The sequence below is a fragment of the Dromiciops gliroides genome, chromosome 2 (assembly GCF_019393635.1).
Source record: "Dromiciops gliroides isolate mDroGli1 chromosome 2, mDroGli1.pri, whole genome shotgun sequence".
NCBI lineage: Eukaryota > Metazoa > Chordata > Mammalia > Microbiotheria > Microbiotheriidae > Dromiciops > Dromiciops gliroides.
In genome coordinates, this window is record NC_057862.1 from 262636119 (window position 1) to 262651886 (window position 15768).

The 15768-nt window shown below is 33.7% G+C and overlaps 1 protein-coding gene across 1 annotated transcript in view; it reads left to right on the top strand.

Moving 5' to 3' along the window:
- The window catches only part of SAV1 (salvador family WW domain containing protein 1), a 77604-nt gene that overhangs the window by 22165 nt on the left and 39671 nt on the right, over positions 1-15768 (top strand). The window contains 3 exon segments of the mRNA XM_043982039.1: positions 12442-12642; positions 12645-12708; positions 13930-14073. Of these exon segments, the coding sequence (XP_043837974.1) occupies positions 12442-12642; positions 12645-12708; positions 13930-14073 (409 nt within the window).

Here is a 15768-nt window from a genome sequence, read left to right on the forward strand (position 1 = left end):
TTAACTCCTGAAGCCTTTCCCATATATGGGTATAGCCTCAAGGCAGTGGAGGTTTAAAATCAGGATTTCCTTCCCCTAGGCAGGTGAGCCCCACCTGCCTGCTTAAGGCGCCAGTGACTTGCCTTCGCCCCTTCTCCTGTTAGTGGAAACAGTTCTGCCACGAGAAGGCCAGGAGTTGAACTTCGGTTGTCAGAGGCTATTTGAGACTCACGCTATTGGAGCATTTTATAGAGAGTGGGAGTTTATCCCCACTCCCACCCCAGCATGACAAACCTTTGGAACCAAAAAAAAAAGAGCCTTGGATACCTGGATATGCAGTGAATTTAAGAGAAGTTCTAAGAAATACCTTTCTAGACTAGGAGAGTTGTCCTGAGATGAAGGCATAAACTTCAAAGTAGAAAATCTCTCAGGTAGCCTTACCAAAAACATTGATAGAAAGACTCAGAAGAGTATGAAGAAAGATTATTATATGTCTGAAGAAAAGGAAGAGGTTTCATGCAATGTTAATCAAATCTCCCAAAAAAAAAAATCTAGTAAGAAAAGAGGCCCAGATAACAGAGAATAATAATTGAGGCACTTTTCCATAATGAATATGGAAAAGATTTTTTTTTTTAACCATTCAATACTTGCTTAGTATGTGAGAACACATTTCCCTTTCATTATGTTTTTGTGTTTTTGTGGGGCAGTGAGGGTTAAGTGACTTGCCCAGGGTCACACAGCTAGTAAGTGTCAAGTGTCTGAGGTCAAATTTGAACTCGGGTCCTCCTGAATCCAGGGCCAGTGCTTTATCCACTGTACCACCTAGCTGCCCCCTGCTTTTGACTTCTTATTCCTTATACAACATTAGAAAATTCATAATACAAAGAAGCCTTATAGCTTATATCCAAAGAAAATATAACATCATGGAATTAATATATAGAGAGAAACCTGATGAACACAATTTATTTGGGAACTTTTCAGTATCAAGTAATTTGTCATGTGTCCCTTGTGTTATGCAAAAACTAACCCTGGGAATAAAATAAAATTTGAGAAAAATTTAGTCACATTTGTCACTTTGTTAAATTCTCAAGAGCCAAAGTGGAGTAAGATAATCCCATAAAAATGAAATACTGATAACATTTATTGTAAACAAACTTTTTGTCTGATGAAGAAAGAAATTAATACTGCATATTCTTAATTTTATTATAGAAAATGACTCAGTTTAAAGATGTGTTAAACATTGCTTTATTAACTCAAATTAACATAATTCTAAAATGATCCAATATCTTAATTTTTTATTTTATCAATAAGCAATTATTGAACACTCATTGTCTAAAATAAATACTACACTGTTTGGTGCGTAGTGTGTTTAATTTTCAATTCACTACACCTTGTGGTTTATTATTACATTGATCAGAATTCTAAAGTCTTCTGAGGCTCCATAGTGTTGCCATGGAATAAATTGTTCTCTTAGTTCCACTCTATATCAGTTTAGATATCATATAACTTTCCCCTAAAATTGTCTATTTCATCATTTAAAAATATTTTTATTTATATTTGGGTGTTTTTTTTTCATATCACTGAAATTTCCTCAAGTATCTCTTCAATCCTCTCTCCCCAGAGAGCTATCACATATTACAGAGTATTTTTTAAAAAAGGTGAAGAGAAATCAGGAAAACTTACCAATACATTTTAAAAGTCAGAAAATCTGTATCATAACTTCTGTGTGGAATAGAAATATTTTCTCATATCTCTTCTTTGGAGTCATTCTTTATAAAGTTACAACATTTAGGTTTTTAAAAAATTATTTATTCATTTGGAAGGGATACCTGGATACATCATTCAATTTTGATTGTTTTGTAGTTCTTTTTGTTTATATCATTATAGTTATTGCAATAGATTGGATTTTTTTACTTTGTTTTGTACCAGTTCATGTATATATTTCTATGCTTTTCTAGAGTATTAATCATATTTGCCATTTCTTACAGCACAGTAATATTCCATTATATTTATATACCACAATTTGTTTAGCTATTCCCCAATTGATAGGAATCTTTTATGTTTGCATTATTTTACTCTCACAAAAATTGTCGCCACAAATATTTTGATGTATATGGTGCCTTTTTTCTTATCACCAGCTTCCTTGGAAATAAGCCTAGTAATGAAAATGCTGGAGATTTTAGTCATTTTGTTTATATAATTCCAGATTGCTTTCTGAAATAGTTACACAAATTTAATTGATAGCTCTACCAGCAATGTACCAGTTCAGTTAATTTTCTTTCAAGTATTTAAAAGTTATGTTACTTGATATGTTTATATTAAGTATTGATATTGCTTTATTATATGTGATGCCTTTAAGCATAATGGAATTTCTCTGCTTATCTTTTTATTATATTTGTATTTTATTGTACTGTAGCTTTATTTGAAATCATTGCTGCCTTTGATTTTTTGAATTTATTTGAAGCGTAATAGATTTTGCTTCAGCCCCCATTTAAAATCTTTGTAAATCTTCATAATAATAATTAGCATTATAAAGAAAACAGTTATCTATTGCCATATGAAAAAATGCTCTAAATCACTGTTGATTAGAGAAATGCTAATTAAAACAACTCTGAGTTACCACCTCACACCTATCAGATTGGCTAATATGACAAAAAAGGAAAATAATAAATGTTGGAGAAGCTGTTAAAAAATTGGAACAGTAATGCAGTGTTGGTGGAGGTGTGAATTGATCCAACCATTCTGGAGAGCAATTTGGAACCATGCCCAAAGGGCTATAAAATTGTGACCCAGAAATACCACTACTAGTTCTATATCCCAAAGAAATCATAAAAAAGGGAAAAGGACCCACTTGTACAAAAGTATTTATAGCTGCTCTTTTTGTGGTGGCAAAGAATTGGAAATTGAGGGGATGTCCGTCAATTGGGGAATGGCTAAACATGTTGTGGTATATGAATGAAATGGAATAGTACTATTGTGCTGTAAGAAATGATAAGCAGATGGATTTCAGAAAAACCTGGAAAGACTTACATGAATTGATGCTGAGTGAAATGAACAGAACCAGGAGAACATTGTACACAGTATCAACAACATTGTGTGATGATGAGAAGAGCTCTTCTCAGCAATATGGTGATCCAATATAATTCCAAAGGACTCATGATGGAAAATGCTCTCCACAACCAGAAAAAAAGAATTATAGAATCAGGACACAGATTGAACCATGTTGTTTCTACTTTTTTTGTTTTTTGTTTTTTAAGGTTTTTCCCTTTTGTTCTGATTCTTTTTTTACAACATGACTAATGCAGAAATATGCTTAATATGATTGTACATATATAAACTACATCAGATTGCTTTCTGTCTTGAGAGGGGAGGGAAGGAAGGGAGAAAGAAAAATTTGGAACTAGAAATCTTATAAAAACAGATGTTGAAAACTTATCTTTATATGTAACTAGAAAACAAAATACTTTTATGATAAAAATAAAATATAAAAAAATAATAATTAGCATTTATGTAGCACTTACTGTGTGTCAAGCATGGTGCTAAGTGCTTGGCATAGTACCTAGAATATAGTAAGTGCCTAATAAATGCTTATTGACTGATATCATCTCATTTGATCCTTACAACAGCCCTATGAGATAGGTTCTGTTATTATGCCTATTTTACAGATGAGGAAATTGAGGCAAATAAAGGTTAAACATGTGTCATAGTATAAATAAATAAAGTTATGAAACTCCCTCTTACCACCTTTTTATTTATGATCTATAAATGAAATGACTTGTTTCTGCTGTTGTAGCTCATCTCTTCTCCTTCCCCAACCCAGTCCCAGGATTTTATTTTTAAATTTTCTGTTCTTTTTAATCCTTTTACTACCTCTTCACATATCTCATTATAATATTTGAATTTGTTTTTTTCCTTCACCTGTCCTGCCTGCATGCTTAACCCCTCACCTTGTTCCAGTCCTTTCTTTGAGTTCAATGTAATAGTAATAATGAGGATGATAAAAACTTAACATTTATATAGGGCTTATTATGGGCCAAGCACTATGCTAAGCACTTTACAATTATTATCTCATTTGATCTTCACAACAACCCTGGGATGCTGATGATATTATCTCCATTTTATTCAGGAAACAGGCAAACATGTTAATTGACTTACTTGGGGTCACACAGCTAGTAAGACTGAAATCACATTTGACCTCATGACTCCAGGCCCAATGCTCTATCCACTGCACTACCTTTGTGCCCCCATTGTTATTTCATTTTTCTTTAGAAATTTAATTTAATTTTCAGTTCTAAATTCTTTCCCTCATCTTCCTCTTTCCTCATCTATTCAGAAAGCAAGAAAAAGTCTATTACTATATGTAGTAATGGACTATTACTATGGTTATATATAGTAATAGATTATATGTATATATAGTCATACAAAACAAATTCCCATATTAGACATCTCCAAAAAAATAGGAATGGAAAAACACCATATGGTTTTTTTGTTTTTTTGTTTTTTGTTTTTGGTGAGGCAGTTGGGGTTGTGACTTGCCCAGGATCACACAGCTAGTAAGTGCCAAGTGCCTGAGGCTGGATTTGAACTCAGGTCCTTCTGAATACAAGGCTGGTGCTTTATCCATTGCACCACCTAGCTGCCCCAAATCATATGTTTTGATCTGTTCTCGGATAGATTTATCAGCTCTCTATCTGGAGGTGGATAACATATTTCATCTTGAATCCTTTAGAATTGGTGATTGTGTTGATCAGAGTTTCTAAGTCTTTCAGAATTCAATTTCCTTACAAATTGCTTTCCAAAATGGCTGAACCAGTTCATAGCTCTATCAATAGTGCATTAAGAACCTACACATTTAACCATTGATTCCCATGATATTCTTGACCTTCTGTTCCTCCATATGAATTTTATTATTTTTTTCTAGCCTTATAAAGTAGTACTTTGGTAATTTGATTAGTTTGGTACTGAATGGGTAAATTAATTTAGGTAGTATTACGATTTTTATCATATTGACTTAACAGGCCTATGAGCAATTAATGTTTTGACAATTATTTATATGTGTCTTTATTTTTGTAATGAATGTTTTATAATTGTGTTCATTAAGTTCTTATAATTGTCTTGGCTGGTAGACTCCCAAGTAGTTTATTCTATCTATAGTTATTACAAATGGATTATTTTACTATCTCTTCTTGCTGGATTTTGTTGGTAATATACAGAAATGCTAATGATTTATCTGAGTTTATTTTATGTCATGAAACTTTACTCAAATTGTTAAGTTTCAGTTAATTTTTTTTGGGGGGGTGGGGCAATTAGGGTTAAGTGACTTGCCCAGGGTCACACAGCTAGTAAGTGTCAAATGTCTGAGGCTGGATTTGAACTCAGGCCCTCCTTAATCCAGGGCTAGTGCTTTATCTACTGCGCCACCTAGCTGCCCCTCAGTTAATTTTTAAATTGACTCTAGGGTTCTCTCTGAATCATCTCATCAGCAAAAAGTGATCTTTTTATTTCCTCTCAGCTTCTGCTTGTTTCTTTAAATTCTTCTTGTTTTATTGCCATATCTAGTGTTTCTAGTAAAATAATGAATAGTAATGGTAATGATGGACATCCTTACTTCTCTCCTAATATTTCTGGAGGTTTCTAGTTAATAAGCCCATTATAGATAATGCTTGTTCTTAGTGTTAGATACTACTTCTCATTTTAAGGAGAGCTCCATTTATTCCTTTGCTTTCTGTTTTTAATAGGAATAGGCATTGTATTTTGTCAAAAGCCTTTTCTGCATCTGTAATAATATGATTTTTATTGTTTTTGTTATTAATATTGCTCTCTGTACCTGTAGTTTTCCTATTGCTGAACCATCCCTGTATTTTTTTTTTTTTAGTGAGGCAGTTGGGGTTAAGTGACTTGCCCAGGGTCACACAGCTAGTAAGTGTTAAGTGTCTGAGGCCAGATTTGAACTCAGGTACTCCTGACTCCAGGACTGGTGCTCTATCCACTGCGCCACCTAGCTGCCCCATCCCTGTATTCTTTTTTTTTTTTCCTTTTTTTTTGCGGGGCAATAGGGATTAAGTGACTTGCCCAGGGTCACACAGCTAGTAAGTGTCAAGTGTCTGAGGCTGGATTTGAACTCAGGTACTTCTGAATCCAGGGCCGGTGCTTTATCCACTTCGCCACCTAGCTGCCCCTGTCCCTGTATTCTTGATAGAAATCAATGCCTGGTTATAGCGTGTGGTTTTTGTGATTTATTAATATCCTTGCTAATATTTTATTTAAGTTTTTATATCAGTATATATTGGTTTACAAGTTTTTTCTTTGTTTTGACTTTCCATAGTTTAGATATCAAGATCAGATATGTGTCATTGAAGAAGTTTGGTAGGACCCTTTCTTTATCTCTTTTTTTGGAAAAATTATGTAGAATTATAATGAATTGTTCTTTAAATGTTTGATATAATTCATTTGGAAATACATCTTGCCTTTTTTTTTTTTTTTTTACCCCTTCTACCCCTTTTAGGAGTTCATTTATGACTTAGTTTCTTTTTCTAAGATAGGGTCATTTCCTGTTTTGTTAATCTGGGCAGTTTATATTTTTGTAAACATTATTTGATTTCATTTAGATTATTTTTCCTGGCATTTAGTTTGGCAGAATGGCTCCCAATTATTTCTTTTATTTTTCTTCATTTCAGTAAATTTACTTTTTAAAATTTTTATCCTGGTGATTTTCTTTATTTTTTAAAATTCAAACTAGTTAATGTCTATTTCATTGTTTTTTAAAAAACATAAACTAGCTTTATTTATTAGTTTAGTGATTTTATTACTTTCACTTTTGTTAATCTTTCCTTTGATTTTCACAATTTCTATTTTTATATTTAATTGGGGTTTTAAAATTTGTTGGTTTGTTTCATTTTTCATTGATCTACTTTTTACTTCTTTTGTTGATGTAAACATTTAGAGATATAATATTTACCTTAAATACCATTTTGGTTGCATCCCACAAATTTTGGTATGTTATTTCATTATTGTTTTTTATCTTTAATGAAATTATGTACCTATCTTTGACTCTTTGACCACCTACCAGTTTTTCAGGATTGTTATTTAGTTCCCAATTGCTTTTTAGCATATGCTTTAAATACTGTTTTGAAAGTAATTTTAATGCATTGTTGTCAGAAAAAGATGCATTTAATATTTCTGCTTTTGTGCATTTATTATTGAGATTTTCCCCCTAATACATGATCATTTTTTGTGAATGTGCCATGAACAGATGTGAAATAGATATAATCCTTTCTAGTTTCATTCAATATTCTCTAGAGTTCTGTTACATTAACCTTTGTAAAATTCTATTCATTTCCTTAACTTTTTCCTTGTTTATTTAGGTCTCTGAGGGTATAAACTAAGGTAAATTGTTTCCCCCCTGTAACTCATCTAACTTTTCCTTTAAGAATTTAGACAGTATGCCATATGTTCAGTATTGCTATTAATTCATTCTCTATGGTACTTAAAATTTTTCTTTTTAAGCAAAATGTAGTTTCCCTGGGCAGGTAGATGGCACAGTGTGCTAGTTCAAATCTGATCTCAGACACTTACTAGCTTTGTGACCCTGGGCAAGTGATTTAATCCCTGTTTGTCTCAGTTTCCTCATCCAGCTCATTAGCTGGAGAAGGAAATGGCAAACTACTCCAGTATCTTTGCCAAGAAAATCCCATAGGTTGTCACAAAGAGTTGGACATGACTGAAACAATTGAACAACAAAATTAGTTTTCCTCTTTATCTTTTTAAAATAGGTTTGGGTTTTTTTTGTTTGTTTGTTTTTTGTTTTTTTTGCTTTGCCTAAGATCAAGATTCTTACCCCTTTTTAACTTCTGCTGAAGCATAATAGATTCTGCTCCAGCACTTTATTTTAACTCTATTTGTATCATTTTGTTTCAAGTGTTTTTCTTAATATTTGATTTACTCAGTGTCTAGTTATAGAGGCTTATGCTTGGGTCAAGCTTTGTAGACTCCTTAATGGAATGCTTATGAGTGTGGTGGTCAAGACTAGTTATGTACTCTCCTGTGTGGGATTTTGGGGCTCCTCTGTTGTTGGAATCTCCCTTGGCCTTTTGTCTTGCCACAGAGTTCCTGGGCTACCCCCCTGTCTTATGCATGGCATTTGGTCTAAAGGGCTGTTCTCTTACTGAACTCTGTGACAGAGCAGAGTTTTCCACCAATGTTGGGTTTCTGCAGTGTTCTGGTAGTCCCTCTGTTGATCCCTGCATTGGAAAGAATATTTTATAGGTAATTTTTCTTATTTTTTCTTAAACAGTTGCATTTTAAAAGTTTTACTGGCATATCTACAGGGTATCTGATCTTGTCTTCTCTTGGTCCTAATATGCTGCCAACTTCCACAATCCTCCTGATTCATTATCTTTAAAAGCATTTTAATGCCAATCAATGATAGTATATATTAACTCTAAGAGAGCATTTCTGGAACTGTTTTCTGAGGGAACATGAGTTTGACTTGAAGGAAATAATTGTAAATGATCTATAAGAAAGAACATAGTAATTTAATCCATTTGGTTTTGATCAATCATACTGTTTAAACTATTAGAGATTTTCAAAATCAATACATGACAGAAAGTGTTGACTTATTGATTGATCATTAGTCATTGAAATTAATTTATAATATATAATCAGCATCTCAGAAGATTGTGTGATCATCAGTGAGGTGTTTTTTGTTCATTTTGCTTTTGTTACAAATATTTATATCACTTATTTTTCTTGAATTGAAAAATGTCTTAATAAGTTTGCCTGTAAGATTTATGTCATTTTATTTAAAGTCAAGTTCAGCAATACCACAAAGTTTTAGAAACACTCTTAAATACTGTGTATTTTTTAAGGAGAGTAACAAATCATATATACTAACTTAGAAGGATTTGGATCAAAACTTTTAATTCTGGGATAAACATTATTTTTCCTGTTAGCTCACACTGATTTTTTTTCTTGTGCTTTAAAATAAGATATATAAAATGCTGAGCAAACTGGTACTACTCAACTGTACCCCTGCTTGTGATCAGCTGCCTACATTTCCAGGAGACAGTCAGAATTAGGAATGCAGTTTTTCCCTATTGAGTACATAAAAACCAGTGAATTGAAATCAGGACTTTGACCTTATTAGATGACTTTGGTAAGTGCTGGCATATACAAAAGGGTAAAACAGTGCTTGCCCTCAAGCAGCTTATATTTAAATGGATGTAACTGCAAATGGATGATAAAAATCTACTGTAATTTTATATTTACAAAGGTAAGGTATCATTTAGAATCAAGAACTGGATTAATAGAATTATAGATGCACAGTTGGATGTGGGATATGGACTCCAATCCAGTAATTTGTGGTTGTAAAAACTGAGGTTTGGAAAGCTTGAAAAACTTCTTAAATACAGAAAAAGTGAAATGAAAATATTATAGAAATAAGATTTTAACAGAAGTAAAATTGTAATTGTAACTCAGCATAGTTAAATAAAACTAGGTTTAACATATATGTGTGTATGTATATATATATTTATACACAGCCACATTGGTTTTTAAAAGTATATAGAGGGGCAGCTAGGTGGCGCAGTGGATAGAGCACCGGTCCTGGATTCAGGAGGACCTGAGTTCAAATCCGGCCTCAGACACTTAACACTTACTAGCTGTGTGACCCTGGGCAGGTCACTTAACCCCAGTTGCCTCACTAAAACAAAACAAAAACAAAAAAAAAGTATATAGGGATTCTTGAATTTGAAAATATTGCATTTTGAGTCGTTGAAGTCTATAATGATTGCATTAGATCTACCTATTACTTGCCAACATTATTTCATTTCTTTCTGCTTCGTGCTGTGCCATTTCCTTGGCTAGGGGCAAAATAGAGAGGCAGTGTAGGGTAATATATAGGGAACTAAATTCAAAGCCAGGGAGACCTGTGTTCAAGTTTTGCTTCTTACAAGTATTGACTGTGTGATCTTGGCAAGTCATTAATTTTTTTGTGCTCTACACAATTCTTTAATATTATAAATGGCATAACAAGTGCCCAATCTACATTGGTAGAAGGATGTTCTTCACCTGGAAGTTCCCTGTACTTGTAAAGTGAGAGATACAGTCAATTATCCATTAAAAATTTATTAATCGGGGGCAGCTAGGTGGTGCAGTGGATAGAGCCCTGGCCCTGGATTCAGGAGAAGCTGAGTTCAAATCCAGCCTCAGACACTTGACACTTACTAGCTGTGTGACCCTGGGCAAGTCACTTAACCCTCATTGCCTCACACACAAAAAAATTATTAAGCACCAACTACATATCTGACACTATTAACTGCTATGGACACAAAGAAAGGAAAAGACAGCTCCTGCTCCCAAGGAACTTACTGTCTAATGGGGAGACAACATGCAAACAACTGTGTGCAGACAAGCAATATACAGGATAAATTGGAGATAATCGATGGATGGAAGGTACTAGAATTAAGGAGAATCAGGAGTGTTTTCCTGTGGATGGAAGGTACTAGAATTAAGGAGAATCAGGAGTGCTTTCCTGTGGATGGAAGGTTCTAGAATTAAAGAGAATCAGGAGTGTTTTCCTGTGGATGGAAGGTACTAGAATTAAGGAGAATCAGGAGTGTTTTCCTGTAGAAGGTGTGATTTTACCTTGAAAGAAAATTTTGTTTGACTTGAAAGAAGCCAGGAAAGCACAGGCAGGGATGATAAGGGAGAGCATTCCAGACATGAGGTACAGCCAGTGAAAATGCCTAGAGTTGAGATGTTCAAAGGACGCAAAGAGGCTACTGTCAAGGAACCACAGAACATGTGGAAAAGGGTAGGCTAAGTAAAATGTAAGAAGACAGAAAAGGTGGGGGCCATGCAGATTATGAGGTTTTTTTGAAAATCAAGCAGAGGATTTTATATTTGATCAGCAGGAACTTATAGAATAGGTCAGAACTGTTTTAGGAAAATCATTTTGGCAGCTGAGTGGAAGATGGCCTCAGGTTGGAAGAGACTTGTGCAACTGACCAGCAGGTTATTACAGTAATCCAGGTGTGATGAGATAAGGCCCTGCAGTAGAGTGTCAGAAGAGAGAAAGGGCTATATGTAGGAGATATTATGAAGATAAAATTGATAGGACTTGGTCATAGATTGTATGTGAGGTAAGGTGTGAGAAAATGAAGAGTCAAGGATGACATCTAGATTGTGAACCTGAGAAGATGGGTGCCTTTGACAATCACAGGGAAGTTAGGAAATGGGGAACATTTGATGGGAAGATAACTTGTTCAGTTTTGAACATGTTGAAATTAAGACATCTACAGGATACTCATTTCTAGATGTACAATAGTCATTTGGGGATGCAAGACTGAAGGTCAGCAGAAAAGTTGGGGCTGGATAAGTAGATTTGAAAATCATCAGCATAGAGGTGATAATTGAATCTGAAGGAGCTGATGAGATCATCAAATGATATGTATAAGAGGGAGAAAAGAGCTCAGGATAGAGCACTAGGAGACACTAGGGTATGACTGGATGAAGATCAAGCAAAGGAGACTGGGGTGTGTTCCCTGATACCCTCTATTCCTTTCCTTTGTTCCCTTAGAGCACATTTGCCCACAATAAATATACTACAAGCACAAATCCCCCTGACATCTTACAATAGTAATAGGAAGACATAGTAGAGTTCATTAAAAAAAAAATTGGCCATTTCCTTCCTGACTCTTTTTTGGGGGGAGGGGGGTGTAATCTACTTTCTTTGAGGTCCCTAAATAGATAGTTATATTATTTTAAAGTGATGAGTTAAGAACCAGAGTTATATTAATTTTTACTATTTCAGTCCAGTGTTCTCTATTCTGAAAGCCCAGAAGGCATAGAGATAATCATGTGATTTCAAAAGCTATGTAATTGAGTACAAAATCTGGGAGATAAACTATTTATGTTGTTTGTTGTCTGAGGACTAACCGCTAAAATTATAAATGGCAATATGGAAGGTTGTTCACCAGGTGATAAATTTCCTCAAGCACTGAATTTCATCAAGGCACAGAAAGGTTGTTACCTGTGTTCTTGGAGGATGAATCACAGACTTTTGAAACAATTGAAGATCATATATAGTTTCATTAAATCATCAGTGTTGCAAGAGAATGATAGACATTTTTAAAAAGTAGACCAGCCAGCAAATTCCTCCTTTTAATAGGTCTTAGAGTTATTTGTTCTGATGTTTTTTCTTTAGTAATTTACATGACTACAGAACTTTGTGAAAACCAATTAATGGCAATCAGTGATGATGAACAACCAAGTGTAAAATTTTGCCTTAAGTTTTTCCCTCTTCATACTTTTTACATGATAAAAATATGAATATTTTGCTAGGTTTATGAAAAGTACTTTATAATGAGTGTGATTCTGGCATTTTTTTTCCTCAGGGAAAATGTTTTTTCATAGAGTACTTTTAAAACTGATTTCATTATTCTAATTCTCTTACTTTTTCAGCCATTGGGAAGGTTGTTGCTACATCTTTAGGGAATTTAAACCACAGTTCTGAAGATGCACCCCTTCCTCCTGGCTGGTCTGTTGACTGGACTATCAGAGGAAGAAAATACTACATAGATCATAACACAAACACAACTCATTGGAGCCACCCTCTTGAGCGAGAGGGACTTCCTCCAGGATGGGAACGAGTTGAGTCATCAGAATTGGAGTATATTATGTAGATCATCAAAATAAGAGAGCACAGTATAGACATCCATGTGCTCCTAGGTAGAGTATCAATGATATTTATTATTTTTTTTCTTTTGTCCAGTGTTTCTTTGTGTGTGTATTTCTTATACAGGATGATTATATGTTATAGTCTTATTTAAATCTGTGGTATATAAGGAAGTATTTTGAATTATCTTAAAGATTTTTGAAGTTTAGACAGTTTAACATAATAAGTAGGGAGCATTTTACTTTTGTCCTTAACTTTATTTATAGAGTTAAACTCTATAATGGAGATTTTAAACTAAAATGAAGATTTTATTTTAAAAATTACTTTGCTTATTAGCTACTTTCAGTGGTCACAACACTTGGGATCTGAAATCTTCTTACTGAATCTTACTATGTCGGGCTTTTTTGTTAGAAGTGTCTCAGGAACAGACTTAATTGACATGACAATAGCACTCCTTTTTGTTAACATTTAGATTACTGTGTGTTATGTAGAATACTCTTCCTTGTATTATTGAAATAACCATTTGAAACCTGTATTTAAATAGTCTTGCCTTTTTATTTTATTTAATTATAGATATTATGCTGTTGGGTTTTTTTTTGAGACAGTGCTTAACATATTTTTCCCCCTACTTCTGATATCTATTAGTGATTTATCACTTTCTCCTATGTGTCTCTCTGGTAAAAAAGATGAGGATTTTACAGCTTTGTAAGGCAGTTTTGTATTCTAGTACTCATCAGTTCTTTCCTGTCTGAAGGCAGCAATTTTTTACTCTTAAAAAAAAAAGAATATCCTTCCCACGAGTATTTCCAGTTAAATTCTAACAGGGTGTTAGTTAAATTTAAAATAGAATACTTTAAAAATTCTTTCCACCAAAGGCCTTTACAGTTTGGAACTTTAATAAAGTTCTTTCATATGTCATTTAAGAAGAGTTTGTATATATAGGAATTATAGAGCAAAAGAATTTTGGTGCTGAAAGGGATGTTAGACTCATCTAATCCATTCTTCTTTTATTACAGTCTGAAAAGTCTACCAGATTACAATATTTTAAAATCTTAAAAACACATTTAAGGCAGTTTTATTATGAACATTGAGATTCTGTGATCAATTTTAATAAGAAATCCACTTTTTCATTGAGGAAAGTTCAAGAAATTTACTTGACGAATTCATTGAATAGCTTTGTAAAGAATTTGATAGTTAAAATTAATGTAGTTTTCATCATAACTTTAAACAGATTTAAGACCTATGCAAAGATAAATGTTAACTCTTTTTTATAGTGTACCTCGGTATGATCAGCCTCCTCCTGTAACATATCAACCCCAACAAGCAGAAAGAAGCCAGTCCCTTCTGGTACCAGCAAATCCATACCATTCAGCAGAAATCCCTGACTGGCTTCAGGTTTATGCTCGGGCTCCAATGAAGTAAGTACTTTTATATTTTAGAAAATAAAAATTTTGTTTTTTGGTAAGATTAGATCAAATAATATAGTACATTTACTGTGATGTAAGTGATAGTATTTATAAGTAAAAGTACTCATCATGAAGTGTAGCAATTTAATCATTTGGTACTTTCTTGGTTTAGGCATTGATCTTTTTTTTTTTTTTTTTGTGGGGCAATGGGGGTTAAGTGACTTGCCCAGGGTCACACAGCTAGTGAGTGTCAGGTGTCTGAGGCCAGATTTGAACTCAGGTACTCCTGAGTCCAGGGTTGGTGCTTTATCCACTTCGACACCTAACTGCCCCCAGGCATTGATCTTAGTGATTAAGTGAAGTGATATTTTGTTTTGTACTTATTGTTTACTTATTTATAGATTAATATTAAATTCAGTTGCAGTCTTTGTTTGGAATCAAGCATTTATTAAGTACATATTATGTGCTAGGTTCTAGAGATCACAAAAAGCAAAACATCCTCTGCCTTCAAAGAATTTAAAATCTAGTTGGAAAGGGGTGTGTGTGTGTGTGTGTGTGTGTGTGTGTGTGTGTGTGTTTGTGTGTATGTGCGGTTGTAATATGTATATACAAAATAGATATGAGATCATTTTTCTCAAAATCTTCTCAGATTTCTCAATGATCTTCTCAGAAAGTACTAGCAGTGAGAGATCTGGAGATTCTAAGAAGTAATCTAGTTGTTTGATAAATCCAAAGATCTAAGCTTTTAGGACAAGACCTCAATATCTGACAAAAATTGCTGGGAAAACTGGCAGAAAGTAGGCATAGATCAATATCTCATACTGTATATTAAGATAAGGTCAAAATGAGTACAAGATTTAGACATAAAGAGTGATACCATAAGCAAATTAGAGGTGCCTGGAAAAATGTACCTGTCAGATCTATGGATGAAGGAAGGTAGAGAGAATCCCAGGTAGTGTAATAGATTATTTTGCTTACATGAAATGAAAAAGGTTTTGAACAAACAAAAGTAATTCAACCAAAATTAGAAGGAAAGCAGGAAATTGGAAGAAAAAATGTACAGCAAATTTCACTGACAAAAGTGTTATTTCTCAGGTTTGTAGAGAACTGAGTAAAATTTAAGAATACAAGTCATTCCCTGATTGATAAATGGTCAAAGGATGTGAATAGGCAGTTTTCAGAAGAAGAAATCAAAGCTATCTGTGGTCATGGAAAAGTGCTCTAAGTCATTGTTGATTAGAGAAATGCAAATTAAAACAACTCTGAGGTGCCACCTCACACTTATCAGATTGACTAACTGGACAGAAAAGAAAGAGGACAAGTGCTGGAGGGGATATGGAAAAATAGGTAAACTAATGCATTATTGATGCAATTGTGAATTGGTCCATTCATTTTGGAGAACAATTTGCTGCTATGTCTGAAGGGCTACAAAACTGTAAACTCTTTTACCCAGAAATACCACTTGTAGGTCTATATCCCAAAGAGATAAAAAAAGAAAAGAAAAAGGACTTATCTGTACAAAAAATATTTATAGCAGCTCTTTTTTTGGTGGCAAAGTATTGGAAATTGAGGGGATGCCCATCAGTTGGGGAATGGCTGAACAAATTGTATATAATTGTATGGAATACTATTATGCTATAAGTAATGACGAGGGGGATGATTTCAGTAAAACCTGGGAAGACCTATATGAATCAATGTAAAGTGAAG